This window comes from Saccoglossus kowalevskii, chromosome 9, assembly GCF_978046115.1.
Source record: "Saccoglossus kowalevskii chromosome 9, keSacKowa6.1, whole genome shotgun sequence".
Classification (NCBI taxonomy): domain Eukaryota; kingdom Metazoa; phylum Hemichordata; class Enteropneusta; family Harrimaniidae; genus Saccoglossus; species Saccoglossus kowalevskii.
This window is the reverse complement of record NC_140649.1, coordinates 10,536,519-10,558,587: the sequence shown is the minus strand read 5'-3', so window position 1 is coordinate 10,558,587 and position 22,069 is coordinate 10,536,519. Positions and strand designations below refer to the sequence as shown.

The window sequence follows — 22,069 nt, the reverse complement described above, 5'->3', positions numbered from 1 at the left end:
TATATCATCCTGAAGCACGCCAAAGTCAGAAAAAATGCAGTTTTGATTATCGACACTGTTCGTATTTTTTTAATGAACCAAAGCAATTTAAAATTGTTTAATGCTGCTTAAGCGATGACCGATCGACACGAACTTGTTTTGCAAGTTTTAACGGCTACGTTCTGTTGGAGATATTAGACTTCACTTTCGGAGTTATCACCGAAGATAATGTAACTATTGCAAATGTCATTTCTTTTCCAATGAACCCGGAATCAATTGGGTACAAGTGCGTTATTTTAGAATGATTTTCATTTTGTTTTATATGATAGCTAGTCTGATTTATCATATTGCATTACAAACAGAAAGTCCTCGGCATGGGTCTAAGTACTAGTATACCCCAGACGACTCGTTTTGATGAATGGTCTGCGTTTGGCTTGCGGGTAAGAATAGAAAATGGATTTCGATGAGGTTGTGATTATTTATATTTTTCACAACGGATTCTCAATAATGAAATGAAATTATCACGTCTAGGGGTGAATTGTAAATAGGTGAAGTAATGTTAAAAAACATAAGTTGTTCATTGTTTTGAGTACACCGCAACAATAAAGGATTATTTTTCAACACAGATATCCAGTCAAGATAGTGACGTTTGAACGTAACCGCGGAGTAAAACAGGGCCCAAATTAATAGGGAGTAAAACACAGAATTGGAAGAGCTGTCTATGCATTGACAACTCACACAAGAGCTCACAAACACCAATGAAATATTTGTTGTTGTACTTAACAAGGGGTTGCACTACAAAAAAATAGAACGTTTATAGGCTGCAAGTTAGATTTACATCGTGTTATAATCCAAATTCCCTTGAAAGTGTTGTGAGCAAGATTTTCACATGGTGACCGTGATTTCTCAGCCTGTGATACTTAGCGCCTAAAGTATGGATTTTGCGAATCGTATTTTGTCTAATAATATACCCTATTGGTTATATAAACTATGTTCTTTCACGATATTTCCTTTGGTAGCGCGCTAGGAGCGTTCCGAGCAAGTTGTTATACACGTTGTCATCACGATAAAAACAACAGTACAAACTTTTCGAGGGGAATTTTTATAGGTTATAGATGTTACACGTTCGCCATTGTGTCTGTTAGCTGTGGAAGAATATAGCATCAAATGGAAAATTCTGTCGCCAAATCTGAGGGGAGCAAGGTATGAACAAATATGTATATTCGGAAACTCATCAGATGATTCCTTTCACTAGCACTTGTACAAAATATGTCTTTATATACTGGTAAGCAATACGCTAATGTAGCTCTCGATTATATATCCGTTAGAAGGACGCTAATAGTAAGAAACGTCGCAGAGTTGCATTTGTATTGTTATCCGTGGCTGCAGCTACTGCTTTGCTGGCTACAGTGACAACTACCGCCACACTGTCTACCAGAGACAAGCACGATGACAAGATGTGTAAGTAATGTGTATTTATTTAGTGTCACGGCACTGTCATATTACATTAATTGTGTTATATACTAGCATGCGGATGTTTTTTTTCACATATTTGGGGCAAACACTAATATTAGAGGCTGCACTCTGCACTATGTGTGCAAGTGTTGCTCTGTTATAGTTGAGACTCACGTTTAACTTGACTCTTACGCCGAATTTCCTGCTTCAGTTATTTTTGCAATAAACAGTGGAATGTATGGAAAATTTACCAGAATTTGTTTTTGACATTTCTTGATATATTTCTAATTTCTATATTACTAATAACTTACCTTCATTTTTTTCTTAAATATGTACTATTTAAGTGACATGGTATATACAGTGAACCACACTATCCGTAATTAAAATCAATATGTTGATGATTTGTCATGATATTTTTGAAAGATTGTTAGGAATTATTTTTCACGGATGTATCAGGCTGATGATGGGTAGTCAAATCAGGACGTACCAATTTCATTGTACAGGTAGAGCATTTTGTTGAAAATATAAGAATAAGAACTGATGAGGCTAGCAACAATATTAATATTGAAACTGATATACTAGATTGTGGCATAACCATATCTGAGCTTGATAATAGTCTAGTCCAAAACCGCATAAAGCTGCAGGTCTTGATGGTATTTCCCCAGAAATATTTAAAAATGCACCATTATCACTCAAACAGCTAATTCTTTTACTATTCAACGAAATACTGTCATCTGGAGTTTTTCCGAAACAGTGGGTTAATGGTTTAATTGTACCACTACACAAAAAAGGTCCTCTGGGCGACGTCAACAATTACAGAGGGATAGCCCTCTTGCCTAGCATTACAAAGATCTTTAGTGATATTAGCTATCAACGTTTAAACGTGTGGGCTGTACTATATAATCGGTTGGTTGTGGAACAAGGTGGTTTCAGGAAATGTTATTCAATCGTGGATAATATTTATATTTTACAGTCACTTATTTCACGTTACTTACGCCTCAGTGGTAGAGTGTATTGTGTATTTATTGATTTTTCAAAAAGCGTTTGATCGCATTAACCATTATTTGTTGTTTTATAAATTAGCCAAGATCGGTATCAAGGGTAAATTATTTCGGGTTCTGTATTCAATGTATTCAAATGTAAAATCATGTGTCCGTTCACCCTATGGTGTAACGGACTTCTTTGACTGTAAACTTGTAAACTAGGGGTACAGCAAGGGAGTGTACTATCTCCATTGTTTTTCTCATTATTTATCAATGACCTTGGCATTAAAGAGCGGGCCTTCACCTTGCCTCCCTTAAGCTTTTTTATTTGTTATTTACTGATGACCTAGCCCTGTTTAGTAGTTCACCCATTGGTCTCCAACGCTTGTTAAATAATTTATCAAATTATTCCCAAAAGTGGAAATTGAAAATTAACATAACAAACATTATGGTTTTTAGAAAGTCTGGTGTTTTAATGAAAAATGAATAATGGTTTTTCCAGGACCAGAATTTAGAAGTTGTTCCCAGCTGCAATTACCTTGGTATTGTTTTTTCAAGTACAGGCAAATAGTACCAGGCTCAGAAGTGCTTGGCAAACAAAGAAAATAAAGCACTGTTTTCCGTCAATCAAATCTTGGCACGTTTTGGCAATCTTGACGTGAGGACTGCGTTCAATATTTACGTGTAAAATTGTCCCAATTTTAATGTATGTGTGAGAAATTTAGGGTTTCCGCAATGGCGATGACATAGAAGCAGTCCAAAATATGTTCTGTCGTTCAGTTCTTAAAGTGTATCCAAACTCCCCGATTTCTGCTATTCGTGGTGAGTTGGGGCGCCACACCCCACGCACCTGTAGGCTGGTACGCATTGTCAAATATTGGCTTCATCTTTTAGACATGCCCACATATCGTCTACCTTATCAGTGCTATATGTTTGGGAAAAAGGAGGCTAATAATGACCGTTTATGTTGGGCATGGAACGTGGAACAATTACTTTTTTCGTATGGCTTTAGTGATGTTTGGCATAACCAAGGTGTTAACAATATTGATAATTTTATTGCAATATTTCAACAAAGAGCTTGGGATATTGACATTCAAGAGTGGCATACTAAATTACATCAATCACCTAAACTTTCAACATATAAAAAATTTGAAACTGTATTTGTTCAAGAAAAATATCTAAATTTTGTTGAAAATATATCAATCAAAACTTGTCTTTGTAAATTATATATATATCATATCTCTGTACACAATTTGCGCATTGACGCGAATAGACCATTATTGTGTTTATTGTAACCTTTACCAAGTTGAGGATGAATTTCACTTTTGTTTGATTTGCCCATTCTATAATGCCCTGAGAATAAACTACATCCCAGAGAATTTCCTTATTTTCCCCACAATTGACAAATTTATTCATCTAATGAACACCACTAATATGACTGTTGTTAGAAACCTTGCCAAATTTATTTTCTTTGCAACTAAGAGATGTAATTCAACAAGTTAGATTTTTAGTATTATTGTAATGCAAGTTTCTGTTTATTTGTGTTCTGGGTTGTTATCATGCAAATTGTAGCACAAACAGTTATTAAGCGCTCTGTGATACATTATTGACATACGTTACTTGTACTTATAGGCCGGTGGCCTTTGGACCTTGAGTACATAGATATATCTATTGTTATAGAAGAACCTTCCCAAATAAAAAAATTCTAAAATTTAAAAACATAAGAGTCACTAAACCATGTACTTTCACACTCAAGCACGAGAAGAGACATGTTGGTGAACTAGCCTTTCATTGTGAGTGTTTTATTGTTTACACCCTGTAAAATACCATTTTTTTCACAAATAAAACAATTAAAAAAAAAGAACCGCAGACCTCACTTCCTTATATTTTTGAGTGGGCCAGCCAAGTTTCCACATACAAAACTACACATACTATTTCTATTTAATTTATTTTATGTTATAATATAATATTGCCACTGAATTCTTTAAAATAAATTTACAATTTACAAATTAATGTGTTGGACACTATATAATGTTAATAATTTACATCTATATCCTTATATTTAAATCTGTTTCAAGACATTTGAAAACAAATATTTTAGAAGCATAACAATACAACGACTTGATTTGGTGCCACAGTTTGCTCCCAATTCATACTGGAATATTGCCAGCAATAATTAATAAAGCTTGTTCAGAATACCATTTATTCCCGACATCATATTCAATGGCTAGTTCTCAAGATCTACAACAGGAAATAAATAAACAGAAATCATTTTGATGCGTCATTTCTGATTCTCCCAAACTCCCCTAAAAAAATCAGTACAAGTCTAGTTGGCATTTATCGCGCTTTGAGCAAAACCATGATTTAAATTTACTGCTTTAATAATTAAGTTTCCAATGTATCGTCGATGCCGAAGGTTCAAACAAAACATATTATTTTATTGCACTAGGATAAATAAATCTTGTTTCAGGAACGGCATACGTTCATACAAATGAGACAGACGTTCCACGGATACCAAATACGCGCTCTTAAATTACATCTAGCTAATGGTAAATGTTACAATGCACTAAATATAATGTTAGATTGTCTAAACATCAATATGTTATTTATCTACAGCAAAATTGGTGACAACAAAACAACCCATGGAGTGCAACGCAACAGAGTGTCGCAATGGAGGTACATGCTCTACTGGCGATACTGTCACGTGTATGTGTACTAACGGTTACACTGGAGAATACTGCGAGACCTGTAAGTGTAAGAACGGTCATACCTCTAGCTATAGTATTGCGGTTTTTGACGTGATTCAAACTATCACACTACTTAATGGCCAGATTAAAATACGGCGATTAGTAGAAATTACTTGCCTTCCAGGAAGAAATGTTAAGCTGATAGCAGGGTTTCAGTTACACCAAAACAACTTCATGGATACATGAAGCCGAATAAAAACACAATTAGAAAAATATAACTTGCGGGATATGCGCATACAGTTAAACAGTCGTAAGGTGAATGCATGGAATTAATTCATAAATGTAATATAAAATATGCAAATACTTATTATAAATAAATACAACAACAGACATTATTTCACCAACAATTCATCTAAATTAGTCATTAGTTGTAGTTGGGTCATCGAGTACACAACTACGTGTTGCTTACAGATCAGAACTATTGTGAACCCAACCTTTGTCAAAATGGTGGCTTATGTGTAAACGCTTTGGAATCCTATACCTGCGATTGTGTGCCTGGTTTTCAAGGGATTAACTGTGAAACGGGTAAGTGGTGCGCATAATTGTATACTTTAAGAACAACGCTCAATATTCTTACAAAGAGTTCATTTGCCTACCTTTTAGAAACGGAGTATTTTGTAACACATACAATTCGACCCCCACAGATACCACGTTTTAAAGCCACATACAAGATTTCCAATCACACATTACTAATCAACAGAACAGGCTTGAAATCGTTTATAAATTCCACTCACACAAAGTGCATTATTCTCATTCTACAAAGATGTTGATGAATGCTCTTCACATCCATGTGAAAACGGCGGAGCATGCAATGATACTCTGAATGGGTATACATGTGACTGTGTGACAGGAACCTACGGCGACCACTGTGAGATAAGTGCGTAAATACTTATTTATTATCTTGACCAAGATTATGCTTTCGATTCAAATATTATTAATAAATTAAGTATACCTGCATGCGGCAGACGGCCATAGCGTGGCAACCAGGCGTTCACCCGTGAGCCTTTGCGTTTATTGCGTTCGTATTTATCATCGGATTCCCGGTGACCCCTTCGCTTTAAATGAGTTGTTAGTGTAAATACGTAAATATACCACGTACATAAACCATCCACAGATCCAGACGACTGTGTTCATGTTACTGACTGTTACGGAGGAATGTGTATAGACAGTTTTGACAGCTACACGTGTGACTGCAATACAGGTAGGACATGGAAAATACTTGTTACGTATTTGCAAATTAGGAAATCATATTTATTTGCAGTTTGCATAAATGCGAATATGTAAATCATATTTTAACTGTTTCTACCGCCATGAAAATTAAAATTTTGTCCTGCATATTCAACTTTTGTCTTGCAAATTTGAATTTTGATGTGTGAATTCCAAGTTTCCTCCCGCGAATGTAAAGTTACACTTACCCTCATTTACGTCAAAAAGGGCGCTAGAGGGCGTGAGTGATTTGTATTGTAAGCCGGGATTGCATATTCTTGATTCCCAATGCTGAAATGAAATAAAACAGTCAAGGACGCTGTGGTTGTCGTGCCATCCATTTGTATAGCTACACTATTAACTCAAATTTACAAAACTATGTTTGCATCATCTAATGTTTTTTTCTTCCCTTTTAGACGTGTCAAATGTTGTGTATCAAAAACTTGTTAGTCAAAGTTCAACACAGATTGAACGTGAGGCAGTAAACGCTATTGACGGCATTCTCACACCTAGTGATGCGTGTACGCACACTGGCGAAGAGTATGAACCGTGGTGGCAGATTGACCTATTCGAGATTCACTGCATTCATAAAGTGATCATCACTAATCGCCAAGATTGCTGTCGTAAGTTCCCATATATATGTAATTTTGTTTATGTTATTTTTTTCAAAATTTTAACATTGCGAATCTAGGCAAATGAACAAGTCTAATTCGTCAAGTGTCAAACTCCCGGGTCCCACGCTAATAACTTAGCAAGGGAATTGTCAGACCAATGGACGTGCTGCTCAAACCTTGGTGGAATGTTCTACCAAAATAGCAACAGACATATTCAATATGTTTGTTTTATAAGTCAGAAATTATTGACGATACAATTACGTTTCAGAAGAAAGGTTGGAAAACGCTGTGGTTCTGGTTGGCTATACAGCACAACGTGATGAAACTGTTCAATGTGGTGATATTGTGGATGCACAAAGTGCTTTGCAGGAAACTGTTGAGTTTACATGTGGAATGGCAACGAGAGGAAGATATGTAACTGTTATGTTACAGGAAACTACAAACTTTTTGTCACTGTGCGAGGTGGAGGTATATGCACCAGGTAATCTAATGTGTGCTACTCAGATTATGTTGCCATACGTTTAAATGATTGTTTAAACGATTATATGTGTGGTTTAATGTGACTGTTCTTTGGAGATCTATTTCCACCATACGTTTATCTAATCCTCTTATAAGTGTGAAACGTTGTGAAACTAACCCAATATATATTTATTATGTGGCAACATTTAGCTCGCAGAAGATTTGAACTGCGTATTGAACCTCTTGCATGGAATCAAGCTAATGTTAGTTGTCATAACATTGGAGCGCATTTGGCAAAGATCAGAAGTATGGAAGAAAATACCTATCTAGTACAGCTTATTGAGCAATATGGCCTTGGCTGTGAGTGAGAACATTTTGCGCAACTGCAAATGTTTTTTTTTTCTTCTGTTTCTGAGTTCTTTGCATGTAAAAATCTATCAACCTTCGGAGCGGGCATCCGGGTATGTTCACCACCTGGCACCATCATGGTGAAAATAAAGGCCGGAACTCCCAGAAAATTGTACTTCGAATAGTTGTTGAGACTCTACTAAACAGTGTAACAAGCTCAACCCTACATGTGCAAAATATATAAATTCAGATGCCCAGGATTACTTCAAAGTTGAATTTGTGCTGTTCTCTCAACTTTATTAACCTTATTTAATTTCTCAACTTTATTAACCTTATTTAATTATATGATATAGTGGTGCATGTCTTGGCAATATATAACGTTCTGTGACACAGCCCCCCCCCCCCGAGGATATGACCTTTCTCTAAGAACATACTTTATTTGCAAATGGCCGCCGATATCTCGCTGGGTATTCTAGAGTAACGTTTAGTTGTTTGTACGTCAATATCACTATGACTACCCGGTCAAAATTTACATGCAAATCTACCTGCATGTTATGTAAATTTATATTTAGGTAAATTTATTTTTAAGAGTCGTGGATGAAAATACAGTATAAACGAAATAAATTTTCCCCGGATTCGTAACACAATTGCGTCAGAGTATGTAATGGATATGGTGCGACTGCAATTCTTGTATTTCGTTTTGTTTTATTGGTCAGGAGTGAGCATGCGCATTAGTTACTTCATATTTTACTGGTGAGCAAATAGTAAACTATCTAACAATCACATATTTTTTCATTCCTGTTTTGCTGGCTATTTTCCAACTTACTTTATGATTGTACTTTCGGGTTGTTATGATATTCACGCGTGCTGGATGTATGCATACATTGCTTGAGCAATTTGTTGATATACTGTATAACTGTATATCAATTGCGATGTGAACATACATAATGCTTAATGTATGAGTGTTATTGAAGGGGATATGGTTAGATTCCAATTTAAAGAGGACGGGACACAACAAAATTAATTTTGAAAATTGGCAAGAAAGTGTTCACAAATTCCACAACTGGATACTTACTTTCATCTTGCTTTTTGTATTACTGTTCATTGAGCCCAAGGACTGATTATTGATGTCAACTGTACAAAAATAAAAAAAAACAATTCTGGACAGTTGGGCAATTGGAAGAGGCTCTGAGTGATGATGAAAGACAAATACCATAAATTCTCTTGGATTCGATGGATGCAGTAGGTGATTTTAACGTGATGATGGGCATTGAAGATCCTGTCTTTCCCACTTTCATCCCAGGAAGTTAATATGTTATTAAATACATATCATTCTGAAAATCCTGCTTGTCTGGAGGTTTTCTCAAAGTATAAAGCATTTGTCACCCCAGTTTTCAAACATCTTGCTCAATCCAGGTCAACCTGTAATATTTATGTACTACTACTCTTACCTGGTGGGAGATACTTACAAACAGCTGTATGAAGAATTATTGCCAGCGATGTAATCAAACTATTACAACACTGCTGCAAATGTCACCATATATCATATGTGAAGAAGTGATGATAATATTTTAGAACCAAGATCAATGTAACCTTTGGCTCCTGCAAAGTGTAATGTAACATATTTAGGTGGTATGTTCAGACTTCAGAGATGTACATTCAACCTGATGTAATTAAAACCACACAAAAAGGCAAAACATCAAGTCTAGTTTAACAAACCTGAACAAGTATGTAACTTTTTTATTGAGCTTGAGAAAAAAATATTGATGGCAGAAAATAAACTGAAAGAATCCTTTGATTCAAATATCTTCAATGATTTGATTGACGATCTACTTGGTGGTTGATATTTTTTTTTTTCTTGGGGTGCATTGTTCAACTATTGCAATAGTTTCAGATTCAGATAGCAGTGTCGATGTTGATGCACAGCAGTTGAAACACTTTTGTATTATTAGTTCTGTGTATGAAATCATGGTTGCAACATCTTTACCTGACACGGAAAGGTATTTTGACTTAGGGCGAAGGGACACTGTCACATAGAAACAATTGTGTTTAGTTCTAAAAGCAAGGCTGCCAGTTTATCATTTACCGACAATATTTGAAAAATGTTTTGCCAGGTATATAGTGTGAATGTCAGTAGCTCATTGTATTGGTCTGGGCTGCCTAACTCACAGCGTAATTTGCAGTTTTCACAATATTCAAGGTTTTGTGTATATTCTAATACCCGCGATAAAATCGATAGTGAAATTGACCTAAAAAACAACCAAACGTCATCCAGGAATTGTCTGTTGACAATTTTCTGTCAAACTAAATACAATACAGTTTGTTACAGAAGATCGAGAGGTAGTTTTTTGAGGGAACTATGTTATCAAAAGTTCCCGTGTTGGTTGGTTCTTTGGTTGGGTGGATGGGTGGTTGAATGAGCAGGATGTGCTTATGTTTTTCGAACACCTGACATCACTTCATGGCTGAATGCCTTGAGGTCATGTCATTCTTTCCCTGACTTGTCTGTGTTTGTGTCTCTTGTATAGCATTGTTTGGATGTTGGATTGGCATGATTGTTTTTTTGATTTGGCAATCACGTAAACATATGACGCCATAAAACTATAGTGTTTTTTCTTTACCATCATCGAATTTACTATTCCTGTTTTATAGTTCCGGTGAAAAGTTGACATGATGACATTAGGAAATCAAATCACCTGGCCCTCTCGCTGTCAACGAAATCTCGGCGGCCGTTTGCAAAATAAGTACAACTATGGCCTTATATCATCTATGGTTCTCTTGCTTTAATATTGCTTAAAATGATACATTTATTAGTATTTTGTCTGTACCCACTCTCATATTGATAATTTAAGAGGTTAGTTCTAAAATGCTTTGTTACTAGGGAGCTGGTGGACTGGAGTTAATGATATCAGAACTGAAAGTCATTATGTATATGCAGATGGCACTCCTCTTCTGTTTATCAATTGGAGGCAGTATCCACATGAACCAAGTGATGCAGATCACGAAGACTGTGCAATAACAGGGTAAGTGGCGCTTGTTTTTAACAACTGTTAATAACTGTCAATGTCATATTGCAAGTATAGTTAAATTGTGGTTATATAGGAGTCTTTGCATTTATTACATCTGTATATGCATCTGTATGTGTGTGTTTGTGGGTGCGCGCGTCTTATCAACATTGTGACGACTTTCACTTAAGTTTACACACACTAAGTAATGACCCTCACGACCCGGATTTAAGTCAAGTTTGCGTAGCTTAGTGTTTGTAAAGGGGAATTGAAAGTGCCATACTGATCCCCTTTACTAACCCTAACATTTCTATGTTAAATCACAGGTTGCATGATGTTATTTCTATTTTCTTGCATTTTTATTTAGTTGAGCTAAAATTGAAACTTAATTTAATTGAGTTTTACTAAATCGCAATCTTATATAGAGTCGCTTAATCAAAACATAACGTAACTATATATTAACAGTTAATCCAATGCGTGTCGTCAGAACGATGGTAAGACGTGTATGTACGTGTGTGTGTTTGTCTGACTGACTGTCTGTTTCACTTATACCTCAAGAATCATATGTAAGTTTTCGATGAAACTTGATGAATTGATGCCCTGAGCTAATGCAAAGATTTACTTTGGTTTAGGTTGAAATTTATGCATAATAATGACCTAATTTTCAAGATAATTAGCTATATTTTAGCTGTTCCATGACTGTTCCGCTGATATCCAAAGAACCGCTCATTGAATTTTGATTAAATGTGGTACATAGATGCTCTGGACAGATGTAATTACTTTTGAGTAAATATCCATGCACATCAATTACCGGATTTGCTAATGATTAGTCTCGGGCTATTCCACTTATATCTCAAGTACTAATCATCACATTTCAATAAAACTTGGTACTGACCTGATAGGTTTTGAGTTAATATACGTGTATTAATTACCTATTTAGTAAATTTTGCTGATATTTTCAATGAAAATTGGCACATATAGGCTCGGGAACTATGAACAGACCTTAATAGTTTTTGGTAAAAAAAATCGGGCATATTAATCACCAAATTTACATATTCAGCCAATTTTCGGCTTTACATTAATATGTCAAGTACATTACTCATTTCAATGGAACTTGGTACATATATGGTCATAAAATACGCAGACCTTCTACTTACATTTCAATGGAACTGGATACGTAGATGGTATATGACATTGTGCAGACGTTATTAGTTTTACAATGAAATCTATTCCATCAATATCTTAAGTACTAATCTTATTTCAATGAATTTGGTACATATAAGATAATGTGACGATCTAATTAATTTTGGGTTTATGTACATTATAATTACCTAATTTGAATAATAATATACATTTCCGCTTTCGAGGAATAATCATCACATTATAAGTTTTCAATACTCTCAGGTTCTTTCTGAACTTTCTTTTTATTTTATTTTTTCACGCTACAATTACTGAATCGCAATTATATTCGGCACAAATATTTACATATTGATTGCTTTTCACAATGTTATCAAAATTGCAACAAATATTTGTATTATTATTTCTTTCAGCGAAGATCTAGTTTGGAATGACGTACCCTGTAGCAACACTTTTAATTTTATTTGTGAATATGATAACTAGTAGCGTAAAAGGACATGGTAACATACGTGTGAAGATATATTGCACAATCATTTGAATATGCAAATAATTGATACAGTCTTTTTCAACAATGTCGATTACTATTATAAGTGTATATTATATATATATATATATATATATATATATATCGCACTTGACTTGTACTACACGTTACAATGAATTATATATGATAAGCAGTCACATATGTATTATGAAATAAAACACTTTGAATATATGAACTTTCTGTTTTGAGACAGGTTCGTCGACTTGGCGTTGTTTCTTTTAATCAGATATGTTTTAGAGACCCAGATTTTTGCAGTTGATTTGGTAGTATCTCTAAACCATACTGTTATTTTGTCTAATAATTAAAGACATACCAATGCCGCACATTCGCACGTTTATAAATTTATTTTAGATGAACTGGACCATAAAAGTACTTAAAATCAGTTGCAAAACGTACTAGTATATGCATGTACTAATTTCTTTACTATCAATATATATAAACACAAATTGGAGTCTCTCCAATTGGTTCTTACATTGCTTTGTTTAGATACAGCAGAGTACGTAGCCACCAGGGTTGTAAGCTTCTCTTAAAGCGCATATTAACAAACGATTTCCATTCGTAGCTCATACACACATAAACTAAAGAAACAGTATGAGAAATCATTCAGCGTCATATAATGAACAACGTGATTGATTACATACTTATATGCATATTTTACATTTGTCACCATGAGATATACATTGCAGTGTTACAGATCAGTTGAAAGTACATCGCGTGGTTTATTAGAAAACAGTCATGTAAATATTAAACATAATATAAAAAGTACATACAAGTATTAAACAGTCCTATAAAGCCTTTCCGTTTTCGAAATTGTGAAAATTCGATCGTTTTTCATGATAAAAATACAGTATTTTTACCACGTTAAATAATATGTATTACAGTTATTGTCCATACATGAGTTGTTGAGCCAACTACAAAGTTTGTAATTTAATTCAGCTTCTTTCAGTCATATGTCAAGACAAATAAAAGGCAAAATAGAGTGAATATATCAAATTATTATCTTTTGTCTGTAATACTCTGTAATGACAATTATTTATGGGTGCAAAGGGAATACTTTTTGTTATGAATTATTCTTAATATACATTTCTAATTTATCTTGTCAAATTAGTTTTTTCAGGATTTGTTTCCCAAAAAACGAAGGAATTTCACAATGTCGAAAACGGAAAGTCTGTATCGTAGATAAACCAGCCATTCACACATGATTGTCTTCAAACATATATACACAAACAAAAAAATGTACACTGTTATGGTTCCAATGAGTTACATTTATCTATAAGCAATACATTTCGTGAAGTGAATAATATTTACTGAACCTAGTATCAGAGGCGAAAGCTTTTGGCGAAATAAAGCTGGCAAAAATTTTAATTAATTTTTATATCAACTTTTCATTCTGTACTGATATTTATGTAATTATAATTCAATACACGAAGCATTATGTTCAAATGTAGATATCATTGCAAAATGTGTTCAACTTGATAACTTTACTACATTTAAATATTCTTGTTTGAATTAAGGAATCAATAACATTGAATCTAATAATTACGTACACATACCGCTTCCCCCTGTCGGCATTGGTACGAGTTGTAGACGAGCAATAGCCGATTAAATTTATCAAAGCAATAAAATGTCAATGACTGCCCGTCATGACTCACTCTTTAGGCATATCAAAGACTTTGTATTCAACACTACTGCCATCCACGATCAACCACTCCAAGACCGTTATATTGGTTGTCAATGAATTTAACCCAGGGAATGTTATTACAGTATTCCCACTCCAGATAAAGGTTACTAGATTACTTTCAAAGTAATCTAAAACATACTTAGTTCGGCCTCGTTCTAGAAACGCTAGTTGGCATGACAACATACCTTGTAAACAAGTGTCTTATATCTATACATAAAGCCGGTTTATTGGAGACTTGGCTACACGTTGTGAAAATTGCGGTCCTCTGTTGCAAGTGCAATATATTTCACCGGTACCTATAAAATAAATTAATTCTGCCATACAAGTGTAGATCTTTCTTTACAAAAAGACTTTTGTTAAATGGCTATCATTAACTACCTTGCCCATAATGATCATAAAACTGTAAGATATAAGGATTACTTTGTCTGTCATTGTCGTTGAGGTCATTAACAGTGTTGTATTCCCAAAACTTTACTTAAACTTTAAAATGTTATCAAACACTGTATAATCTTGGTTTTAATTGCATGTTATGGCATAAATATTGATAACCATACTCATTAATGTTGTGCTTGTGGTTACAAATGTAGGTAGCCTTCACAATGCAGTTTATTCGCTTCTTGGTATGACGCTCAATAGAAAGTCGATGCCAGTTACGAAAGTCGATGTGGTAACCAACCCAATTAATCTAAACAAAGATATTTACATTAAAATACAAAGCAAAATATTCAAAGTTGCGATCAAGGCTCTTGTTACTATAAGTACATATGCTCCTACGCCACAGTAAGTATACCAAAAAGTACAGCTTCACATTGAGTGTAATGAGCATGGTGCCAATGCGACTACTTATCAATGCAGAAGCTGAATTTTGGACATATTTGGAAAATAACATTGGCTGATTCCGATGCATTAACATATTAGAAAACAACTCGTGCCAGAACATGACTTGCACGACTTATTCGTCACTAATACTTGGAACAAACTATTCATACTATGATATTGTTGTTCTAAATGTTTGAATCGCATAGTTACTGGTGGAGCACATGCGCATGGAATTGCAGTTTTGCAAGATGGCTATCAAATTTTCTACCTAATTTGCAAAACAGCTAACTGACACCCAAACATAACAAATAGAGAGGCGTCCAACCCTCCAACTTAGGCTGACTGAAAATATCGTTTTAATTCTTATAATAAGTAAACAGAAGTGCGTTATTCTGGTCACCTGGATGTGATAATTTGTTAAGCATCAGAACTTTCTGTAGATGCTTTTCAAGCTTTTCACTATTTTGCCTCTGTTGCTTGGTACTCACATGTTGGGCTCGTTGATTTCTCGCTATGTTTCCACAAACAGAACAGGTCTATTGTTGGAACAGCAATTGGAGTCTACAGTAGTATCCCACCCCTGCCGCATAGACGCATTAAGCTAAGACAAAATAACATGTGTTTTGTGTGCCTGTCATTTGTCCGGTACAAGTATATAACAGATATCTCAGTAAATTAAAGTGTATGTAAAAGACATATGCAAATATATCACAATACGTCTCCAGGAAAATTTTAAATTCCATGCTTGAAATTATATCTTGGACCTAAGAACACCAATGAAGTACATTACCAAGTTCACAATTAAGCCCATCATAACCACCTGGTCAGCTGCACGTATACGCATCTAATTGGTCTTCACAGACGCCGGCGTGTTGAGTTGGGTAAGATTCACATTTACTTACCTATGAATTCTGAAATGTGATTGTATTATTACACATCTAGCATCGAAAATTTGAATTCCGTAAAAAAAAGTATCAGCACTCATTTTAACTTTCGAATTATTTGTCCTTACATGGGGTAAAATACGCCACAGACATCAAGATCCCATAACTGAATACAAAACGTGTTTTGTTAGTATGTTAACATTTTCGAAAACAAACTGTAAGAAAAAAAACATACCGATTTCACAATTTTGTCTCGTATAACTGCTGATACATATCCGAGGAATGTTGAAATTACTGGTACAAGCGGCGTCATTATAACAAACAAATGCAGTAACACGGGTTGCTGGCTAAGCTGTTCCATCTGGGACAACGTATGAAGATGACAGATTATAAGTGATAAGATGAGGCCCCCCAATTTAGCCAATCAGCACAAAGCCAACTCCTGAGACTGTCGGGCGCCTGTACTATGTTTTTAATCACTGTCATTGTAACCAATGAATACAAAAAATGTTATTACTGTGAGTAGACTAATCAGTGAAGATTAGAATTTATTATAGCTATATGTGCGTTTATAGTACGTTTCTGGAAATGGTGAAATGCCACGATCGTGGGAAGATGGATCGTTTGACTGTGAAATGTTGGTATTTGAAAAAGGAATCTGAAAAACCCGTGTCTCAACTTGTCTCTTATTTGCTTTGAAGCCGTATTCAAGATGGCGTATTTATTTTATTCGCACTTGTACGCCAGCTGACTGTGTGCCTAACATGGATGAGTGGAGTGGGAGTGAACACTGTATACGAGTATGTACTAAGTAATGAGTGCAGCGACATATCACAACCAAAACCATTGAGTTTTTATACCTCGTGAGAGACAAACGGGAAATTAATTACGATTGACGCGAGTGTATTCCTGTTGAATAGGGTGTGTAGGATAGAAGTTTCCAATATTACCGACTAATTGAAGAATTTCATAAGAATAAACGCGTGATATATTGACATTGGTGGAAGTATAGTGACACTATTGAAAGTAATTGACATATAGCAATTAGGGAAATTATCGAATTCCAGATTTAATTGTCACTGCATAGTACACAATCGTTAAGAGCATCATACCGGAATTCGCTACAGGCGGCTTCGGGCGTTATAATTACCGTACTACATCTAATCAACTCATAATTCATGAAGAACTCCTCTCGAATTACATGATAGAATCGAGATTATTGAAGGAATATAATAATTGTATTTTGACACTGTGATGACCCACTGTGTAAAAGAGTGTAAACGAATGTTGTGATATTGTTTAGCATACAATAGAAAAAAACATTTTATCATCCAAATTATTGTTACACTTTAATTAATTTTTAGCGGATTATTTGAATTAAACTTGTTCAATGTATTTGATTTTCAACCCTGTGACCTATTTAATTTGGTAATTACGCGATTTTTATTGTTTAAGCAATAGGATTAATTTTAAAAAAATTTAATTATTTAAATAATTTCGGCATAATTAAACACAAACAATCAATAATTGGTTCTAATTAACAAATAAACTGAACGATTGGTGAAATGCTTTCTTTCGACATTGCGTCTCATCACTGTATAAACAGACAAGTCCCTCATAACGCCATAACACACTGCCTAAATAAGAAATTAGCGTGTTGTGATGCACACTTACAGGGACATACGCAATTCGGATTTGTGACGTCAAAAACGACATTCAGAATATGTTTTTGTTACAAATAAAACCCAGTAGTTCACAATACAAAGACAAACAACGGATCGGAATTGAATAATATTAATTTCTCACATCAATCCATTATGCCACAGTAAGCAAACACGTTCTCCGTTACACAATAACGCAAATGAAGACAGTTTGGAATAGCACATAGTTGAAACAAATTGAGAAGGCGCTATATTCTAAAAATATTCAATTCTCAGTATCATTTTCATGTCTCCTTTCATTTTGTTTTGATCTAACCAGTTTTCATCACATAGCGATCGCGCATAGCAAAATAGTCAGAAACTAGGATAGAAAGGATGCTGTCTTGGTGTGCGAACATGGCGGTGATAGTGAAGTCAATGGTTAAGTTTGTGTAGTTATGATTTGTCCATCAATGTCGTTCTAAAAGCTAAAACAATGAATACCGATTACAGTTAGTTTACCATATTGGGATTAGAATATGTATATAGTTTTTATATGGTATATGCATTTGCAACAAAATAACCAATTTTGAAGTCAATTCAAACTGTAGCCTTTTCACAGTCCGTGTCTCATTTCTATGCGCAGGGAAGTTGACGTTGAGAGAATTCGAAATGACTTTTCAGGTTTAAGCGGCTTTATATCGCACATTCGTTTTTGCTGACTTCTTAAACCATGAAATATATTGAAATTAGTCTAATTCATAAGTATAATTTTTAAAAGAATTGGACATAACATCATGATTACATTACTGCGTTGTCATAATGGAACAGCTTTAAATCAAGACTGTCTGCAAAGTTGAAAGCTATGCCGTATCACGTATTATATGCAATAAGCCTTTTTCTTTGTTATGGAATTATCACTATCGCTCATTGCTACATTGTATGCATTGGCTTTAGTAGACATTGTGATTTAGTAACTGTTGGCTGTTTGGGATGGATTAATGCGTCAGATAAGTGGTGTTTTTAGTCTTTCACCGAACAAACACTGCCATGTTTGCTGTTAAGACTACATTTATATTGGAATACGAATCATACTGTAATGTTATTTCTTACTTTCTAGATACAACAGCATGCACAATTATTCAATCATATTAAATACTCAATCGGCATTTTTAATTCAATATGCAACGTAGAAAAAAACATATCAACCACATATTAATATTCCTATATACCTTTTTCCAGAACTTGAGTGTAAAGTAAATAAATATAATATCTAGTGGAAAGACGAAACTATTCAATAATATCCGTATGTAACTTACTTTGCCCGTTGAGGTTAATGGTCGTAAACCCCACTGTGAATCCGACCACTGCAGTAGCAGTAGCAGTAACTGTCGTAATACATGCTTTGATACGTAAATATTTGCTTTGCTTTTACGTTGCACCTGGAACGCAACGCAAATACACAATATGTTTTGTAAATATTCACCAAAAGTAGTACATCGATGTAATGCTGTGGCGTCACTGATATGTAGCGCAATTACGAGTGATCCAAATTACCTGCTTTTTCGGAACTATCAGTTGCAATCACATCCATCTTTTATTAAGTAGTGAAGTGTAAACACAATCCGCGAGATTCTTAGGTTTTTAAGTTTGGTTGTTACGTACGTTGTATTGTAAGTGCGTGGGACAACAGTTTTGTGTTTCAGAGCGCTTAAAATAGTGATTCATTCATAGTATACAGATGACTCATATTGTTAATAATTAAATAAATCTCTATTAATGTTATAAAGTTTTTTTACACGTAATCTTTGTTGTCAATTTTGCATGTGATTAAAACAAGATCATCCAATACGGCATGCTCTCATGCAGAATTCTTTCTGTGCATTCTATTGAATGTGAATAACAATCGTTCAATGTGCCTCATAGTGTAGCAAAAGCGTCGCCATATTCAGTTTTAATCTCTGCGTCAATCTATTTGTATGAAAAAGAATATATATATACTGTTAGTTTTAGAATGTTATATCGAAATAAGTAGGTATATTATTAGTTAGTAGTTAATTAGTGTAAGAATTCGTACGATTTTTATTCTGAAAATAATTTATGACTGAAAACATAGTGCACGATAGCGTCGAAGACGTAACTCACAGTACACGAAGACATAGTTGGGGCATATAACATATTAATTACTTTGTTATGGTACGCATTTTTGGCCAATAATCCCACGAAAACGAGAGGCGCGACATATGCATGATCAGGTCTATTGCATATCGAACGCAATCTAATTTACTCATTTCCAGCCAATCAGGCGTGCCCTGACAGCGAGTATTTCCAAATTCGTGTTTTGTGCAGTTTTGAATAAAACGAAGTTAGCGATTATGAACACTGGTTATTAACGTAACACCCGACCCCCTCTGAACTTTTTGTTTTGCATTTTAAGATAAGAAATCGACATTTGAAACCGACAAGGTGTCCATTTACTAGGTTCCAGGTTTCACAACTTGTTTATTTTCATGCGTATAGCGGAAGATTTAAAAAAAAAATTGTATTTATTAATTTTCAGCCCCCAAGTGACACCGGTAACACGGAAGTGACTTTTCCAGGGTGGTCGAAACGTTATGATGTGTCTCTCCCGCCTGATATGTGTGCCAGAAAACTCCTGTAACTGAGAGAAATTATAATACTTGTACTCTTTCCCGTTTATATTGTTCTATTGACTTATTTTAAATGATCACGAAAAATGTGTATGATTACTGTACGATCGTGCTTCAGTAACACCAAACGAGCACTCCACGTAATTTTCTTAACTGCAGGTCAATCGATGTCTAAAAGTAATTCCATTCAGTACACATTTGTTTACACATTGTTATGTGGCACAAGATAACAATCTTTATAACTAATTAAAGAAGACTAATGTCCTGACCATAAACTGGTAACCAAGCACGGAAGTGCGGTTACACTCTTTTTATGGGTTGTTTCCGTAATGTTCAATGTTTATGTAATTACTACGTGACCACAAAGAAAAAATAGCAAACCTTGTAAAAATGACTAAGTCCGCGATTGCGAGAGCACAATGCGGAATTTCCGGGTGAAATTTGCGCAAGGCATTTTCTGTAATCAAGTCCAATTGAAATGCGTCTCCGATAATCAAAAGACCTATCTCCCGATTTCTAGGCAGGTTTTTTTTCCCCTAATTATTCCATACTTGACACCTTTAACAGACTATTCTGACAAAGCATTTTCTTTAAAAACCCAGACATTGTTCGCACCATCATTATCTTTTGAACGAGTTTGCTCGTCCTAATCCGAACGCACTTGATTTGGCAGCGGTCCCAATGCGTCGTACTCAATCAAAACTTCAACTCGAGAAAAACGCGAAAAAAAGTTTTGGATAATAAAACACTGTAGATTGTCAGCATTGTTATAAATATACACTAAACATAGCCAAACATATTAACCACTGATATCATAGAACTCAAAACAAGTGTCAGATAATGAATAATTTCAAGCTCGATCGCGAAAAATGAAAAAAAAAACTGCTGGCATTTGAGTCCGTACTCCGGGAACGTTCGGGTTTCCATTGTTATGCAAACGAACAACGAGGGATAAACCTCTGACAAACATTACTGCCCCGCTGTACACGCTGACAGTTTACAAACAAACTACTCCTTCAAGTGTCTCTGATAAGAGACCTAGTAAAACGGTTTGCATGGTGAAACCAAATGGCCGATGTTTGAAAAAAATTGCTATGTTAGAGTGCAACATTCAGTGGCAGATTTTTCTTTTCCTCGTCTGTCAACGCTTTCTTTCTTTTCTTCGCCATTGCGTTAGACAAAATGGTATTAGTAAAATAGAATATTGACTTGGAAAATATAACGATTTAAAAGAAAGTTGCGCAAAGTTACAGTACTCATTTCGCACAACCTCCCGCCCGTTTCCGCTTTCCAATCACCTTTTTCTCTCGCTTTTGTGACCGCTTGTTGAATTAGACCACGTAAACTTAAAAATATCACCGCCCGCCCACATTTAAAATTCGGACTTACAGAGAAATTTCCGAGGTTCACATTGTCTTATAATTGTCTTTCTGGTTTTTATAGATATTGAACAGCTGACAAAAGTTCAAATACTTTTTTGTTTTAACTATCTATAATTATATTCAAGCAATCTGACCCTTTGACCGCGATTTGGCTTGGACTGAATATTTTATTTGAAACAATATTCTGACGTGAAATACAAAATGTATTTCAACACAAGTACGATATGGTTGTCTGGGTTCTCTTTCCTGATTGTTGGGTCTTCGCAATGTGTTTTGTATATTATTATTGTTTTCCCCAGAGGCGAAGACAAGCTGAAGGACCATGAAACTAAATGGCAGTTCCATGCATGGGCTGAGTGGAAGAAAATATTTTTAAGTGCATAAAATAAAACCTAATATTATACCTCTTTGTGTATTTGTTAATTTTACATATGTTTGTCATGACAGTATGTTTGTTGATAATTTCGATTGTTTGGAAAGTCTGTCGACCGTATCCCAATAAATGTGTTCGGAATATCGATCCCCGTTGGTTTTG

The 22,069-nt window shown here is 34.9% G+C and overlaps 1 protein-coding gene across 1 annotated transcript; it reads left to right on the top strand.

The window, feature by feature from the left end:
• The first annotated feature begins 353 nt into the window (after positions 1-353).
• LOC146738306 (uncharacterized) lies at positions 354-12,460 on the top strand. Its single transcript, XM_085503915.1, has 11 exons — positions 354-419; positions 1,308-1,440; positions 5,034-5,165; positions 5,576-5,689; positions 5,928-6,041; positions 6,279-6,365; positions 6,787-6,993; positions 7,253-7,465; positions 7,654-7,803; positions 10,673-10,814; positions 12,347-12,460. The coding sequence occupies exons 1-11, from the start codon at positions 354-356 to the stop codon at positions 12,414-12,416; spliced, it is 1,428 nt and encodes a 475-aa protein (XP_085360041.1). The 3' UTR covers positions 12,417-12,460.
• Positions 12,461-22,069: the final 9,609 nt, after the last annotated feature.